The sequence below is a fragment of the Podarcis tiliguerta genome (assembly GCF_965153285.1).
Source record: "Podarcis tiliguerta genome assembly, chromosome: 2".
Classification (NCBI taxonomy): domain Eukaryota; kingdom Metazoa; phylum Chordata; class Lepidosauria; order Squamata; family Lacertidae; genus Podarcis; species Podarcis tiliguerta.
In genome coordinates this window covers 342,915-360,684 of record NC_139535.1, presented here as the reverse complement: position 1 = coordinate 360,684, position 17,770 = coordinate 342,915, and the positions used below count along the sequence as shown (strand labels likewise).

General features: G+C 48.6%; 2 protein-coding genes across 8 annotated transcripts in view; both read right to left on the bottom strand.

Moving 5' to 3' along the window:
* LOC310670133 (uncharacterized protein) overlaps positions 1 to 17,770 on the bottom strand; it is a 140,995-nt gene that overhangs the window by 4,735 nt on the left and 118,490 nt on the right. For 3 of the 5 annotated variants that reach the window (XM_083424832.1, XM_083424833.1, XM_083424831.1), the window contains exon 2: positions 3,092 to 3,265. In XM_083424832.1, coding sequence (XP_083280958.1) covers positions 3,092 to 3,224 — 133 coding nt within the window. In that variant the 5' untranslated portion in view covers positions 3,225 to 3,265. Of the gene's footprint in view, positions 1 to 3,091; positions 3,266 to 3,904; positions 4,294 to 17,770 lie in introns of those variants that run through there. The other 2 variants (XM_083424830.1, XM_083424829.1) reach the window with 2 other exon arrangements.
* LOC310670420 (uncharacterized protein) overlaps positions 1 to 17,770 on the bottom strand; it is a gene marked incomplete at its 3' end in the record, with an annotated part of 164,634 nt that overhangs the window by 62,082 nt on the left and 84,782 nt on the right. The window contains exon 1 of one of the 3 annotated variants that reach the window (XM_083425765.1): positions 3,472 to 3,490. The exons of the other annotated variants lie outside the window; for them this stretch is intronic. Of the gene's footprint in view, positions 1 to 3,471; positions 3,491 to 17,770 lie in introns of those variants that run through there. 3 annotated transcript variants of the gene reach the window in all.

Below are 17,770 nucleotides of genomic sequence, written 5' to 3'. Positions count from 1 at the left end.
AGACGGCTAGAGCGCCGTTGGCGGATAACTCATTCTGAAGCTGACCGGACACGGGTTAGAGCTCAATGGCGAGCCTACCAAGTGACGATAGCGATGGCGAAGAAGACTTTCTTCACCGCCTCTATTGCATCTGCAGAGAACAGCAGCAGGAGACTTTTTCAGGTGTTTCGCAATTTAGCGGAACCACCTGCTACATCGGGGCCCAGTACGGGCCGCATGATCTCCTGCAATGATTTTGCAAGATTTTTTTGCAGATAAAGTCGCTCAGATTTGGGAAGAGGTAGACTCCACCATGGGAGCAGGGCCGGAGCGGGAGAGTGCTAGAGTCCTGTCTAGTCAAATTGTGTGGGATCAATTCCAATCTGTTACCTCCGAGGATGTGGACAGGCTGCTTGGACGAGTGAAACCAACCACCTGTCTCCTTGATCCTTGCCCATCCTGGCTTATAAAAGCTAGCCGGGAAGGACTGGGCGATGGGCTTCGTGGGGTGGTGAATGCTTCCCTCCGTGAGGGAGCCTTCCCAGACCCGCTGAAAGAGGCAGTTATTAAACCGCTTCTTAAAAAACCATCTTTAGATGTGGCCACAATGGCCAACTATCGCCCAGTCTCAAATCTTCCATTCTTGGGCAAGGTGAATGAGCGAGTGGTTGCTGAACAACTCCAGGCACGCCTGGAGGAAGCGGACCATTTGGATCCCTTCCAATCGGGATTCAGGCCTCGCCATGGGACTGAAACTGCCTTGGTCGCACTGGTTGATGATCTCCGGCGGGCTAGAGACAAAGGTGAGAGCTGCTTCCTAGTTCTGCTGGACCTCTCAGCGGCGTTTGATACCATCGACCATAACATCCTTATGGACTGTCTTGAGGGGCTGGGAGCTGGGGGCACTGTCATACAGTGTTTCCGCTCCTTCCTCCTGGGCCGTGTTCAGAAAGTTGTGGTGGGGGATGAGTGTTCAGACCCCTGGGCTCTCACTTGTGGGGTGCCTCAGGGTTCTGTCCTTAACCCCCCATGCTTTTCAACATCTACATGCAGCCGCTGGGAGAGATCATCAGGGGGTTTGGCCTGGGTGTTCATCAGTATGCGGATGATACCCAGCTCTACCTCTCTTTTAAATCAGAACCAGTGAAAGCGGTGAAGGTCCTGTGTGAGTGCCTGGAGGCGGTTGGAGGATGGATGGCGGCTAACAGATTGAGGTTGAATCCTGACAAGACAGAAGTACTGTTTTTGGGGGACAGGGGGCGGGCTAGTATGGAGGACTCCCTGGTCCTGAATGGGGTAACTGTGCCCCTGAATGACCAGGTGCGCAGCCTGGGAGGCATTCTGGACTCACAGCTGTCCATGGAGGCACAGGTCAAATATGTGTCCAGGGCAGCTGTTTACCAGCTCCATCTGGTATGCAGGATGAGACCCTATCTGCCCGCTGACTGTCTCACGAGAGTGGTGCATGCTCTGGTTATCTCCCGCTTGGACTACTGCAATGGGCTCTACGTGGGGCCACCTTTGAAGGTGACTCGGAAACTACAACTAATCCAGAATGCAGCAGCTAGACTGGTGACTGGGGGCAGCCGCCAAGACCATATAACACAGGTCTTGAAAGACCTACATTGGCTCCCAATACGTTTCCGAGCACAATTCAAAGTGTTTGTGCTGACGTTTAAAGCCCCAAACGGCCTCGGTCCAGTATATCTGAAGGAGTGTCTCCTCCCCCCATCGTTCTACCCGGACCCTGAGGTCCAGCACCGAGGGCCTTCTGGCGGTTCCCTCATTGCGAGAAGTGAGGCTACAGGGAACCAGGCAGAGGGTCTTCTCGGTCGTGGCGCCCTCCCTGGGGAATGCCCTCCCACCAGATGTCAAAGAGATAAACAACTACCAGACTTTTAGAAGACATCGGAAGGCGGCCCTGTTTAGGGAGGCTTTTAATGTTTGATGTAGTACAGTATTTAAAAAAAAAATTTGGATGCTGCCCAGAGTGGCTGGGGAAGCCCAGCCAGATGGGCGGGGTATAAATAATAAATTATTATTATTATTATTATTATTATTATTATTATTATTATTATTATTTATGCTGAGCTCTCTGGTCAGGATCCAGCAACGTCCACGCCTCGTCTGTGAAACAAACAGCAACATCTTCACCTGAACGCTCCCCATCAGAAGTTATCTCAATCTGGTTGGTCTAAATTTAAATGTATACGTAAATCTCTTTCTTCACTTTGAACCCCCTCCCTCCCATTTTCATGAGGAGACCAACTCTGTGTTGTTTCATTGGTAACCGAAGAGGAGAAATGACTATTGCTCACTTAATCTAAGCACAACGGCCACAAGAGCTCCAGTCTGGGCATTTGGCTCTGCGATGTTGAATGTTCTCTGTTCTCTCCTGTTTCCCCTTTTTTTTCAGTTGAAAGCAATTCATGGACCCAGAACTCATACACTGAGCACTAATGATGAACTATATGTTATAGATATTCCGGCAAATTTATTCTGCTATTTTACATAGAAATGACATGAGAAGACTTGGTCTACATGCTTTATTATTCCTATGTTCCTTGTTTTTAAAAGCAAATAAAAAGTTATTCCCAAAAGAAAATAAAAGAATAATACATGGAGGCCTCATCTGCGTTCAATCTGCAAAGCAGGATCAGGCTCCTTTAAAGACTCGTGGCTACGATGGATTGAGGAAATAGAAATGTAAATGTGGGGGGGGGGGGATGGGGAGGAAATGGTGTTGGCTTTGGTACATCTCTATTGTAATGCAATATGTGGAAACCAATTTTTTTTAAAAAGAGTCGTGGATTCTAGTGATGTGTGACGGATCAGTGTCTGACATTGGTAAGGCATTCAGATCACAGAACTGGTTCTAGACATTTTGAGCTGCCAATACATTGCTTTGGGCGGGGAGCTGTGATCTATTCCTAGCTCAAATTCCCTGCAGATGACAAAGGTGCAGGCAGGGAGGTGGGGGAGCCCGAAAAGGTGCTCCCCTTCTCCATCTCCCTCCGCCTGCCTGCCTCCCCCCACCCCCTAGCTGTGCAAGCCCCAATTCCTCTCTGGCTCCATCCATCCTTGTCCCCATCTCCCCTCCCCTAGGACTCACCAGATCTCTCAGAGGTCCCTGGGAGGGAGTGCTCAGAGGTTGAGAGGAGGGATGCAGGAGACAGCCGGACCAGGTCAACCGTCCATCTTCCCCCTTCCATCCTTGCTAGCTTTGCAGGATCCGTCTCTTTCATCCTTCCTGAGGAGTCAAGGAGCCAAAAGAAGCTGCAGGGTCCTGGGAGAGAGGAAGAAGGAAAGGGAGCCTCAGAGGCCCTGCAGGGATTCTCCTGCCCTAGATATTCTCCTGCCCCTGGAGAAGCACAAATGGGGCAGCCCCTTCCCAACAGAAGCCCCATTTCTGAGGCTTTGAGGCCTGGCTAGGCGGGGGGGGGGGTGGTCACAAAGAGTTTTAGGGTAACCTGACTGACTGTCTTTCTTCACTCCTGCAAACTGGCCCCTCCCTGGCTTGGCAGAGAGGACAAGGGAGGACCCTCTGCTCCCTGACTTGGGGGTCTCCCCCCCCACCAGGCATGATCTGAACAGGGACCCCCATGCCTCCCCCCTCCCCCCCGAGCCCCCTCCTCCCCCTCCTCCCCCCAGAGCCCCCCCTCCCCCCAGCCCCCTCCTCCCCCCCAGCCCCCTCCTTCCCCCCCTGCATTGCCTCCTGGGGGCAGCCTGGCAAGCCCAGGGCAGCAGCTCAGCCTCTCGCTCCCGGAGGAGCCCCAGGCCTGGCCCAGCCCAGAGAGGCTCCCCCATTTCCAGGGGGCAGCAGGACCCTCTGCTCCCAGACTTGGGGGTCGGGCTCCCCCTGCAGCCCTGGGACCCCCTTCTCCCCCAGGCACCCCAAGGGGGGAGAGAGAGAAAGGAGACTCACCGGACTCTTCCCAGGAGGGAAACCGAGGCAGCACGGGGAGGAGACAAGAGAGGCCGGGAGGGAGGGGACTCTGCTCTGGAGGACCCGCCCCCTGCCGTCTACTTCCTGTCCTCTCTAGGACTCCAGCTCTGTTCGATTTAACCCTTCGCAAGCTGAGCACAGCCAGCTGGCCGCTCTCCCTCCCTCCCAGAATCCGGATGGTCCAGGGCATGTGCAGAGTTCTCTGTGATTCTGGGCTCAGAGGCCATCAAGACAGCAGCCTCGTGCCCTGCCCCCAGATGTGCGGGCGGGGTGTAAATAATGTATTATTATTATTATTATTATTATTATTATTATTATTATATTTCACCTGCTCAGTAGCCGACTAAAAGTCTGTTGCAATATTAGGAGGGTACCAGTCCCTTTGGAGGAAATGACTCCGTCGGTAATGCAGGAGACTCTCGATCTCCGCGTCGTGGATTCGAGGCCAAAGATTCCTGCATTGCAGCAGGGGGTTGGGCTGGATGACCCTCGGGGTCCCTTCTGTGAATCTATTCCATGAAAAAGAATCCGCCCACTCCCCAGCTGGAGAACTCAGCCCAAACTTGCCAATTGAAGAGGGATGTGAACGGAGAAACTTTAGGCAGTTAAAAACTTTTGTCCCTTGGAGAAAAGCAAAGACACCAGCTAGGAGTATCAGGGCAAAAGAGCAGCCAGCAGGCTTGGTCTTTATTAAAGAAGTGTCGCCACAGGACCCCCACCTGCCACCAGGTGAAACAAGATGGAAGCCCCGAACAAAGAAGAACCCAAACTTCCCCCTCCGAAGTGGAATATCTCTGTTGGGGCTTGGGAGTCATACTTCCAACCCTTATACACAACTAACCAACATCTACAGGCTCCCAGCAGCCTTCCAGGTCTTTGCTGCAAAAATATTAACACAACTGGCATATGGCTCTCCAATCTGCAGCTTCTCGAACCTTGCTCCCTTAGAATCATTCCAAACTAAGTTCTATTGTTGTCTGCTAGGGATCCCTTCTTGTGTGTCTAACATAGCTGTCCGCCTGGAGGTCCGGCAAATCCCTGTTAGCGCTCGGATATGGATTCTGAAGATCCATTCTTGGTTAAAACTTAACTTTTCCCCTGTTGGGTTGGCACCCTTAACCCTACTGGATTCCTACCAACCCAAATGGAAAGCTACACTGCATGAAAAGCTAAGAGGCGTGGGATTTTCCCCACAGGCCCTGTGAAATATACTCGGAGTCGAGAGTGGATTTCATGCTCTTTATTCAGCTCATAGTGGTGAGGAGGAATGGAAGTTCCCCCGAAATGTCTGCTTTATATACATTATTTACACAATGGGCCCCACGTGATTGGCTAATTCCGGGATTCATCTGTAGGCCAATTAGATTGCGGATTCACTTCCACCTGGAGCTGGATTGGGTGGCTTCTGTGGACCAATCAGACTGCTGCATTCTGGACCCTATTGTTCTAGGACCAATCAGATTGCTGCCTATTCAACTCAGTACATAACACCCTGATAACTGTAGGTTATGAGAAAGCTAGAGCAATAATCTAATGTGGAACTGCAATGCCACGTGAGCGAGATGAATAAACACCCAGCAATAAAATATAATGGGAGAGGATTTACACCAGCAAATTATTTGTCAAAATTACAAATGCCCGAATGCACACTGTCATTTACCCTCGCTAGATTCTGTTGGGATACTGCCAGGGAGACAAAGTCCTTCATGACTCCACGTCGTCTCCGGACGTCCATCGATCTCCCGTAGACATGCAGTATCAGCAATTAGCGACATGAGCTCCAGAAATAGCTTGCCACATTCCAGAGCCATGCACGCTCTATCAGCAGATAAAGCACACAGCGAAAGATGCACTCAGGAGAGCATTATTTACAAGTTTATTTATGTGTTGATCAGAACAAAGAGAAAGCATGACTGCCTGCTTCAGTGTCTCCGGCACAGAGAGAGAAACGAAAACAAAGACACAACAGAAACATCCTGTGAAAACAGGAAATACACAGACTCTGTGACTCAAAGCCTGCTCCCTTTTAAGGTGGAACGGAAATATCCTAACATCCTCCCCCTTTCCGTGTAACCTGTAGTACCTGTGGTTCAACCCAATTGCAACCTCTGTACATAAACCTTAAGTTGTTCTCTGTTAACAACCTTAGACAACAGACCAGCAGGAATTTCATTTCCTGCCATGTAGGACACCCGAATAAGTCCTTTCTGAATACACTCTCTTGCACAATGTAGCTTAATCTGCAAGTACTTGGTTCTTTGCTTGCGACTCTCTGAGTTCAGCAAAGCCAAACATGATCTATTGTCTTGATACACTCGTACAGGACATTTCACAGAAACTCTGATGTTCTTAAATCAACCATTCACAATCCATGAGTGAAAATGACAGAGCATTGAGTTCTGCTTCACAGGAACTTAGGCTCACTGTTGTCTGCTTCTTGCACAACCAGTCAAACAGACAGTGGTTGTACATGTAGCATACTCCAGAAGTGCTTGTACCATCTGTGGTGTCACTTCCAAAACTAGCATCTGCAAAGATTTCAAGACCTCCAGTCTTCTGACTGGTGAACCTCAGCCTGTAGTGCAAAGTCCCTTTCAAATAGCGGGCTATGTGCTTCAGAGCTTTCCAATCCTGAACAGTAGGATTATTAGCATGTCTGCTAAGCAGGTTAGTGCTTACAGCTATGTCCGGTCTTGAGCATCTAGCAATGAAATTCAACTTGCCTAGAATGCATCTGTACAGCGTAGTGTCAGAAAACGCTTCAGCAGTACTATCTACAGTGGTGCCCCGCAAGACGAATGCCTCGCAAGACGGAAAACCCGCTAGACGAAAGGGTTTTCCGTTTGGGAGGTGCTTCGCAAAACAAATTTGCTATGGGCTTGCTTCGCAAGACGAAAATGTCTTGTGAGTTCTGCGGTGTTTTTTTCCCTCCCCCCTTTTCCCCCAGCCCCTAAGCCGCTTCACAGCTGTTGCTAAGCCGCTTCACAGCTGATCTAAGCCGCCTAACAGCTGATCTAAGCCGCTTATCAGCTGATCCACAAAGCCGCTAATAGCCTTTTAGCAGCTAATCCGCTAATCCTTTAATAGCCGCTAATCCTTTAATAGCCGCTAATCCCTTAATAGCTGCTAATAGCCCTTAAACCGCTAATAGCGCTAATAGCGCTAATCCGCTAATGGGCTTGCTTCGCAAGACGAAAAAAACCGCAGGACGAAGAGACTCACAGAACGGATTCTTTTTGTCTTGCGAGGCACCACTGTACCTGGTAACCTGTCACCATCAGTGTGTCTGCTGGGTTTGCATCAACCAAATTCAACCTGGTTAATACATCAGCAATTTTCTGTGTTTGGGGTACCAGAAAATTACCTGCTTGGTCCCTCTCCACCTGCAGAGAAAGATAGTTGGATACCTCACCAAGATCCTTCATGTCAAAGTGCTCCTTCAGCTGAGCTAGGGTGCTTTGGTACAAAGCCTGATTCTTCCAAAACATCAGAAGATCATCAACAAAACATAAACAATACAGTTTGTTTTGCCCCTCCTCCTTGACAAACACACATGGATCAGCCTTGCCCTGGTGAAAACCTAGAGAAAGCAACGTCTAAGTGAGTTTTGTGTTCCAACACCTGGCACTCTGCTTGAGACCATATAAGGATTTCCGCAGTTTACAGACCATTCCCTTCTGTATCTGCATTCCATCAGGTGGAAGCATATACAGCTCCTCCCCTAAAATCCCGTACAAAAAAGCTGTATTAATGTCATGATGGGAAACATGCAGTTTCTCCTCCACAGCAATCTTGAGCATCAGCCGAATGCTCTCATATTTGACAGTGGGTGAGTAGGTCTCGTGGAAATCCTGTCCTGGTACCTGTGAAAAACCTCTGGCAACCAATCTGGCTTTGTGTCTGACAACCTTGCCATTCTGGTCTGTCTTGGCCTTGAAGACCCATTTGCTGCCAACCAGTCTCATTCCTGGGACTACCGGTACCAATTCCCAAGTTTGGTTCCTGTTCAAGGAATCAACTTCAGCCTTCATGGCATTAAGCCAAGGCTCAGCATTTTTAGAGGTTAACTCCTGAACCTCTTTGAAGCTTGAAGGTTCCCACACCTTCTCTGAGCTACTAAGAACAGCAGTTGCCATCTTAGCAAACTCATCAGCAAATCTCTTTGGAGGTCTGCCCTTTGTCGCCCTTTCAGATCTGCGTACTAGACGCAAGTCTTCTGGACTCATCTCCTCCTTCTTAGGAGAAAAATGACCAATGGTGAACAGTGGTTCTTCTAGTTCATTGTCAGACGCATCAGATGGTCTGACTGAGGCCTTTGCGCTCTTGTAGTCTGCTTGTAGTCACTGTCGCTGACATCAGCAGCAGCGCCGCCCACTGAGCTGGAATCCAAACTCTGATCATCATCATCATCCTCAGCTTCCTCAGCTTTCTCAACATTATCTGCCTTTTTCACATCACCTTCATCTTCCTCTGGGTAACTCTGGAAAATTCCCACGTTTCCCCCCCACTTAGGATTGTACTCAACACTCTTTGTGAACTTAATGGACTTAGAGTGAGTCATCCATACCCTGTATGCTCCTTTTTCGTACCCAATGAACAAAGCATGTGCCCCACGCTTCCCAAGCTTGTTGCTTTGTGGGGTGTGTACCCACATGTCAGAACCAAAGATTCTCATGTGCTTGACATTAGGTTTCTTACCAAACATCTTCTCGTAGGGAGTACAACCAACAGGTGATGACAGTCTGCGATTAAAAGTGTAAACAAAAGTCGACAGAGCCTCCCCCCAAAACTTATCAGGGAGATTGGCATCATGCAACAATGTTTTCAGTCCTTGCAGCAATGTTTGAGTTGCTTGCTCACAAACCTCCCATGGGGATCCAGGACTTGAGAGGCTATGCTGAATTCCCTTCTCAGTCAGGAAAGCTTCAAGCTGCTTGCCCCCCTGCTCCCGGCCATCAGACTTGCCTTTAGCCTTTGGAGAAGCACTGCCAGCAAACAAAACCTTGTTTTTCCCTGGCTTGGGCTTTCCACCCCCCTTCTGCTTCTGGCATCTGTCTCTGTTTACCTCTGGCCTTCCGGCCTCTGCAAAGGCGATGACCTTGGTTCTCACAAGAAACAGAGCTCTCAGCTGCTGACTCCTTGGCTCCCCCTGGAGGCTGGAATGCTGCCTGGGATGACATCACATTCAGCTCCCCCTGCAGCTTGCAACCGGTGCCCTCAGCATCCCTGCATTCACTCGTATTCTGGGAAACAGCCAGGACCTCCGACGCAGTCAAACTCTGGGCTGGGATGACTGGCAGATGGGCTATCTTCAAAGCTTTCCACATCTGACGTGCAGTGGTGTTGCCAGCCAGCGTTTTAATTTCCTCCAGAGAGATGGACAAGACTATTACGTCTATGGCCTTTGAATGTTGGGCCTTCCATCTATCTGTCAGAGGAACTGGAGGGGCTTCACATACAGTATGCCACACTCCAAACTGTCGTAGTAAACTCTCACACCACACAGCCCAGGTCCCATAATTCTGCCCATTTAGCTTTGGGCACTCAGCAGCTTGAGAAGCTTGGAAAAACTCCATTCCAGCTCTTCACTTGAGCCGTGAGCCTTATTCACTTCAGAGGCTTCTTATCTTGGCTGCTTGGCTCGACTCCCCAGGCCAATTAGTCTGCCGGGCATCAAAGGCACTCTGCCGCGGCAACGAAAAGCCTTGACTTTTCCACACATACCTCAGCAGTCTGTCGCAGTCTTACTCTCCTGAAAGTGCCGTGAATCTGGGCCCGAAACCTGTTGTTGGGATACTGCCAGGGAGACAAAGTCCATCTTGACTCCACGTCGTCTCCGGACGTCCATTGATCTCCCGTAGACACGCAGTATCAGCAATTAGCGACATGAGCTCCAGAAACAGCTTCCCACATTCCAGAGCCGATGCACGCTCTATCAGCAGATAATTCACAGCGAAAGATGCACTCAGGAGAGCATTATTTACAAGTTTATTTCTGCGTTGATCAGAACAAAGAAAAACATGACTGCCTGCTTCAGTGTTCCGGCACAGAGAGAGACGAAAACAAAGACACAACAGAAACATCCTGTGAACAGGAAATACGCAGGCTGTGACACAAACATCCTGCTCCCTTTTAAGGTGGAACGGAAATATCCTAACAGATTCAACGTGCTGCCATCTGGCTGATTGCAGGGCAGATTCGAGGGTAAACCATAATACGCGGAATGAGTCTGCCCCTGCAGCTCGATGGAGGTGGAAATTGTCTCTCATGTCTTGTTATGCTGCCATTTCTACGGGGATATACACTCCGTTATTTGTTACCCCTGCTATGCAAAAATCTCCAAATGGGTCCAAACTTCAATGTCTAAAACTCCTGGTAGAGGACAAGGACCTAGAGATCACGCTCAGGTTGGCCATATTCTGTGTGACTGCCATAAAACTTAGGGAACAAGCTGTACTACCAAAATGATTAAGGTTTTAAATGACAATTTTAGATTATATTTTAGTGATCACGATTTAATATATATTTTTAACTGTATTGTCTCTGTTATACTCAATTGCAGTTCAATGTATTCCAGTTGTGTTTTATGATTTTCCTGATATTGTAAGTGAGCCGGAACTGGTCTGTGACCGTAATAATAAAATTCATGCATTCATTCAAGGACCCAAACATTTAACAGTTTCCAAAAGTTACTAGTAACACCCCTAAAACTACATCACACTTACATCATAAGGACATCACACATTGGGAGGGTCTGGCGACAGAAACCTGAGCATCAGGGCTTGCCCCCCCCCCTTTGACTGCCACCTCCCACCCATCAAGTATGCAAAAGAGATATTTACATGTCCCTCTTTCCCAGCCAAGTTCATCTTTTGTCTTCATCTGGGTATTGTTTCCGGAATGGCTACCTGTCTGGCACTCAGGTATCAGGATGCCAGAGATTATCACCAGGTGCAGGCAAACTAAGGCCCAGGGTCCGGATCCGGCCCAATCGCCTTCTCAATCTGGCCTGCGGACGGTCCAGGAACCAGCATATTTTTACATGAGTAAAATGTGTGCTTTTATTTAAAATGCATCTCCGGGTTATTTGTGGGGCGTAGGAATTCATACATTATTATTATTTTTTCAAAATATAGTCGAGCCCACCACATGGTCTGAGGAACAGTGGACCGGCCCATGGCTGAAAAAGGTTGCTGACCCCTGGATTATCACTCAGCTTCTCCCCCCCCCTTGGTAGCCATTTCCTTCAACAACCTTGGAATCGCATAAATCCAACACTGGAGTGATTTGATATGAATTTCTGAAGTTTTCCCAGTGAGCCAGTACGTAGATCCATTGATCAGTGAATTGTTGTTGTTGTTTAGCTGCGTCCGACTCTTTGTGACCCCCTGGACCAGAGCACGCCAGGCCCTCCTGTCTTCCACTGCCTCCCACAGTTTGGTCAGACTCATGCTGGTAGCTTTGAGAACACTATCCAACCATCTCGTCCTCTGTCGCCCCCTTCTCCTTGCGCCCTCCATCTTTCCCAACATCAGGGTCTTTTCCAGGGAGTCTTCTTCTCATGAGGTGGCCAAAGTCTTGGAGCCTCAGCTTCAGGATCTGTCCTTCCAGTGAGCACTCAGGACTGATTTCCTTCAGAATGGAGAGGTTGGATCTTCTTGCAGTCCATGGGACTCTCAAGAGTCTCCCCCAGCACCATAATTCAAAAACGTCAATTCTTCGGCGATCAGCCTTCTTTATGGTCCAGCTCTCACTTCCATACATCACTACTGGGAAAACCATAGCTTTTACTATATGGACCTTTGATGGCAAGGTGATGTCTCTGCTTTTTAAGACGCTGTCTAGTGAATGGTTACATTTGGCATTGTGCAGCAGAGGCCCTTTGAGTAGATAGGAAATAACTGTGATGAAGTGTTTTATGGGGACATTTGCAGAAGTGATTGTGTTGATTTTGGTAGTCTGGGTGTGTGTCCATGTGATAGCTCTTGAGTGATTTAAAGATGGCTCTCTCTGGTGTCACTGCATCAAGCTAAAAAATTCCTTCCGGTAGCACCTTAGAGGCCAACTAAGTTTGTTATTGGTATGAGCTTTCGTGTGCATGCACACTTCTTCAGATACACTGAAACAGAAGTCACCAGACCCTTCTATATAGTGAGAGGGTGGGGAGGGGTATTACTCAGAAGGGTGGTGGGAATGGGTGATTGGCAGATAGGTGTGGTAAGCCTGTTGACGACGGCACCACCAGCTTCGCCCGCCTGCTGCCCGTCCCGACTGAGGACCACAGGGCCTCCTACGTCTGCCACGTGGGCCACGCCGGGCTGTAGTGAATGGATATACATATTATTCATCTTATTGTTTCCAATTCTATCCTTTATAATCATATTGCAAATGTTTCTTAAAATCCTGCCAATCTGTTAACTTGTATACATTGCTTTGATATATATGCAATAAAAACTTCCCATTCATTAAGAAAAATAATGTATCTGTACCAAGAATTTGAGCAGATGATTATGTTTAAAACATATCTGGCGCTGTGGTGTAAAGATCCCCCCGGTGCCCCCCCCCCTTTCCCAGAGTTGGCGACCTTTTTTTGGGTAGCTGACACCACGCTGTGCACATTATCTCTAACAAGCCCTTAGAACAAAATGAAATGAAAATCTAATTAGGTCCTCGATTCCAAAGAAAGACTCATTCAAGACTCAGCAGTTCTTCTAATTCATCCTCATGATTCAAATCACCACATATCAAAAAGTTCAAGCAATCACCAGGCTGGGATAGCAGGCTTGTTGGTTTTTGAATGTCTGGTGTAGATTTTTTTCCATTTCGTTGTTCTGTATGGGACAAGGACGATTAAGATTATCGTATCGTATCGTTGTTCTTTAAATAAATTGATAAAGACACAGAAAATGAGGTTCCCGGCCAATTTGTGTCTAAGTACAAAGCTGACATTTTCAAATATTGTGGGGGGTGGGGTGAAAAGCAGTGACATCCTGAACCTAAAAAGGACCCAAAACTTGGGTCACAAAGGCTGCAGCCCTAACTGCACTTACCTGAGAGTAAGCCCTGCTGAATCTAATAGGACCTTACTTCTGAGTAGACAGTAGGACTGCAGCAAGAAACACAGCTGGGGATTAGGGCTTTCTGTTTTAAGTCTTAACCAGAGGAAAATGTAATATTGGAGGTTAGGGAGAAAGGAATATGAATAGATTGGGGGAGGGGGCTGACGAGAGACCAGAAACCACAGGTAGCAAGACAAGGCACACTTTCTGGGGAGCAAGTCTCACACACAGCTGCTTGGGGTGAGGACTGCAGAGGGACCATAGTTGGGTTGTGCGCATGTGTTTTTCAGAAAAATGTAGAATTGGAAGGAACCCTGCGGGTCATCTTGCCCAACCCCCTGCAATGCTTTTTAGCTTGCATTGATCTCAAAAAAACCTTCAGTGCCTTTCTTTTTTAGTTGGATAGGCAATTAACACTTGGACACTGAGGTCCAGCTCTGAGGGCCTTCTGGCGGTTCCCTCCCTGCGAGAAGTGAGGTTACAGGGAACCAGGCACAGGGCCTTCTCGGTGGTGGCGCTTGCCCTGTGGAACGCCCTCCCATCAGATGTGAAGGAAATAAACAACTATCTGACAATTAGAAGACATCTGAAGGCAGCTCTGTATAGGGAAACTTTTAATGTATAACAGACCACTGTATTTTAATACTTTGTTGGAAGTCGCCCAGAGTGGCTGGGGAAGCCCAGCCAGATGGGAGGGGTATAAATTATTATTATTATTATTATTATTATTATCAAGCTGGTTTCACAAATAAGGAAGAAGGAGGGTTGCTGGCTTGGTTTGGTTTGCCTTTGTTCTAGTTTCTAGCATGTGCTTAGTACCGTAGTTTCAGGCTGTGAGCCACCCTGATATCTGTGGGTGGAGGGCAGTAGTAGTAGTAGTAGTAGTAGTAGTAGTAGTAATAGTGATGATATTTTTCGCAGGGCTTGGAGTGGGTGATGGCCAGCTACTGGAACGCATGGAGACGGTGCTAAATGGTCTGGCTTGGTTTACAACCCCTAGAGACCTTGTTGCTGGGGGGGGGGGGCAGAGAAGGAGCCCCCCCCCCCGAACAAGAAGAAGAAGAAGAAGAAGACGAAGAAGAGCAGCGAAGGGAGGAGGCTTCCCTTCCTCGGGAGAGAGTTCCCCGTAACATTAAACACGGGGCACGATTCCAGGGAGAGAGAGAAACCAGGGCAGCAGCTGCTGCTACTCAGGGCTGGGGCTCAATGTAGCTGAGCAGGAGAGGCAAGGGGACCCTGCAAGCAGAGCTGCAAACCCAGCTGGGAGGCTCAGTGGCAGGAGGAAGAAAGGGGGCAAGTGGGGGGTGTTATGTACTGAAGTTCTCACCCTGGGCCAGCAGGGGGATACTGTAGATAGTTTTCACTCAGGTCCACCTCAGTTATTTTAGGTGGGAAACCCTGGGTTGTTGTTGCTACAATGTTGACAGCCGGCTGCCTATAAAAGCAGGCCGGCTGAGCTGTTTGCTGTTCAGTTGTTCCAGCTTACAAATAAAGAGCTGCTTTGGAGAAATTCCTGTGTCGTCTGCCACGTCTACCCACTATTCAACAGGGGGGCTGGCAGGTGCAGGGAAAGTGGAGACTGCCGGCGAAGCCGCGCAGCTCCCCCACTTGCTGGGGTGCCCTTGAGAGGCTGGCGCAAGGCACCAGGAAGCCCAACAGGAAAGACGGCTCTGATGTCTGTGCTGGGGAGTCTGTCCCCTGGGGGCTGGGCAGCAAGGCCCAGAAGACCGGCTGCGGGTGCGATTCCTGACTCTCCTTTGCTGGAGGCTTTTAGGCAGAGGTGGGGGGGGGTTGCCCGTCTTGCGTGATTTAGCTGCGATTCCTCCCTTGGAGGGGTTGAGCTAGATGACCGCTGAGGTGCCCTCCTAACCAGGATTCTGTGAATTGGCACTGATGGGGCTTGGGGCGGAGGATATGGGGGGTGGGGCGAAGGTGCAGCTTTGGGACCTGCAACGGATGAGCAAGGCAGGGTGGGGGTCTGACGTCACCCCCCTTCTCCCTCGCTGACGCCCCCCTTCTGCTTTCGTGATGAACAGAGGGATCTGCTTTGCCTAAAGATGCCAGAATAATACATTAGCGGAGATCCCTACATTGCAGGCAGCTGGGACCCTCGAGTCTCTTCCAATGATTACCCTAGGATCTTTGTGCTGGGAAAATGGGGAGACTGGCTCAAGGGCAGGAAGGCAGACGGCGCTTGCATTGTTTACTTGTGTTAGCAGAGAATCCGAAGGTCTGCCGGGGACACTGAACTCGCCAGCCCATAACACAGGTTTGCATTCTGTTTGCATTTGCTGGCATGCATGCAAATGTGGACACTCTTTCAGAGCAGATAAACAAACACACTCTGCAGGCTCCCGGCAGGGCTCAATCTCAGCTGGGGAGAATCAAGAGGGTTTTCTGGGCCCATGTGGTGGATCAGGCCCTCTGCCCTGCCTGTAATCTGGTGACAAGACCAGCATTGCAGGTGTTGTAAATCAAAATATGCCCTTTTCCCTTATGGGGTATCCAAGAGCCCATATAGAGTCCTTACATAGGTTTCCTATTGGTAGGAGAAAATAACAGAGGCCAACCAGAGAATATTGAGAAGCAAAGCAGCTAGTAAGCCTGATCTTTATTGATCTGTTGCAACAGGGTGCTCCCCTCACTAGAAGGAAAGGAGGAGGACCCACAAAAATGCTGTGCAAGGGCTTATAAAGACTTCTGAAATTCCCATCCTGTAGATCAAGACCACCCCCAGAAACATTATACATACATCACAGAAAGGGTGTAACCTAAGACCACCCCTCAGATACATCACAGAAAAGGTGGTCTTAAAACAGAAATTTCAATATTGTTTTTCTCTTATCCTTGTTTATCTCCTGTCTGGCAGGTTACTTGGTTGGATTGCCCGGGGAGCCCGGCCAGTCTTTTGTAATGATAAATACTTAGTTCCTGGGCCAGGTCACAGGCTCACACCCTATTCATATCTTAAATGTGCCCTTAAGACAGGGTTTGTGAGGAAAGAGGCAATGGGGAGGCTTTTCCACTTTGACCTTGCAGAGAAAACATTTGCTCAGTTTAGGAATCAAAACGGTTCCAGGTTGGCCTTCCTGTGCTGATCCGTGTATGTGCGGTTATGAACATTACCATATATCTAAGACCCTAAAATTCCTCTCACACAGGCCATTGGACGAGATGAGATTCAGAAGGAAGCAGGAACCCCAAGCAGAAGCACTGAGTCTCTGCCCCCACCTGCCACTCCCCGGAACGGGCATTCAGAAGCATCCAGAATAAGCGGGTGGCCACCTGGGAGAGATGCTGCCGCTGGGAGTTCTGCGTCGCAGGGGGGTGGACTAGATGACCTTTGGAGGGATCTCCAAAGTCTACATTTCTATTATTCTTTGCCCCGGCATCTTAGAATTCTGGAGCTGGAAGAATAATATTTATTTATTTATTTATACCCCGCCCATCTGGCTGAGTTTCCCCAGCCACTCTGGGCGGCTCCCAATCGAGTATTAAAAACAATACAGCACTAAATATTAAAAACTTCCCTAAACAGGGCTGCCTTCAGATGTCTTTGAAATATAAGATAGCTGCTTATTTCCTTCAAATCTGAAGGGAGAGTGTTCCACAGGGAGGGCGCCACTACCGAGAAGGCCCTCGGCCTGGTTCCCTGTAACTGGGCTTCTCGCAGTGAGGGGACCGCCAGAAGGCCCTCGGTGCTGGACCTCGGTGTCCAGGTAGAACGATGGGGGTGGAGACGCTCCTTCAGGTATACTGGACCGAGGCCGTTTAGGGCTTTAAAGGTCAGCACCAACACTTTGAATTGTGCTCAGAAACGTACTGGGAGCCTTTGCAGATCTCTCAGAACCGGTGTTATGTGGTCCCGACGGCCAGTCCCAGTCACCAGTCTGGCTGCCGCTGTCGTAAGAGAATCAGGGTCAGAGAGGGGAATAAAGGAAATTGATCCTAAATGGTATCATCCTACCCCAAGTCCCACAACAATAATAAACTGTGCCTTAAAGAACGCATTGTTGGGAATATGCCATCTTACTGTGTCTTTTCACGTATCATTGAATGTAATATGTGTGTCTTTTTAATGCATCATCTTAACGTAACGTGCCTGTTGCCATTCCTGTGTACCTTTCTCCATGAAGCTATCTTTTTACAAATGTTTTCATGCATGTATCTTTAATGGAACGCCGTACTATGCTGTACTTTTCTGAATATATCCAAAATGTAGTTTTGTAAAGAATGTAACAATCTAAATATTTCAAAATGTAATTTTTACTCAATATTGTATCCAAAAGGCTGCCAAAACTCAATCCACCACACTGCCTCCTACTGGGTCTGCAAAGCATACCATGAATACACATAGATATGAGCTCAAAATAAAGCAGTCCTATTTTCCAAAAAGTATGCAAACATCAGGCTATCACACCCAAATTGATAGCAATGCAGAATAGGATTTCACATTAACATTTAAGTCATTTCCTGAACATCTTCTCAAACATCCAGCCTCACATCTGCATGCTGATTATCAGCAGTTGCGGAGGTTTTCCTGTAGATAAAGGAAAAGCCATTTTAAGCAGATCCAAAATTAAATAACAGGAAGATCGACACATATCACCTGAGCCCTTCAGCAAATTGACACCTCCAGAAAGTCTTTCAACATCCTGCTCACCTCATGTTAATCCACTCTTCACACCACTCATGTCGCTCCCCCCCACCTCCTTGCTATTGATCTGAATGAAAATCAAAAGGTATAAGAATCAAGGCAGTCCTTTTGTTCAGGGTCTCTGACTCC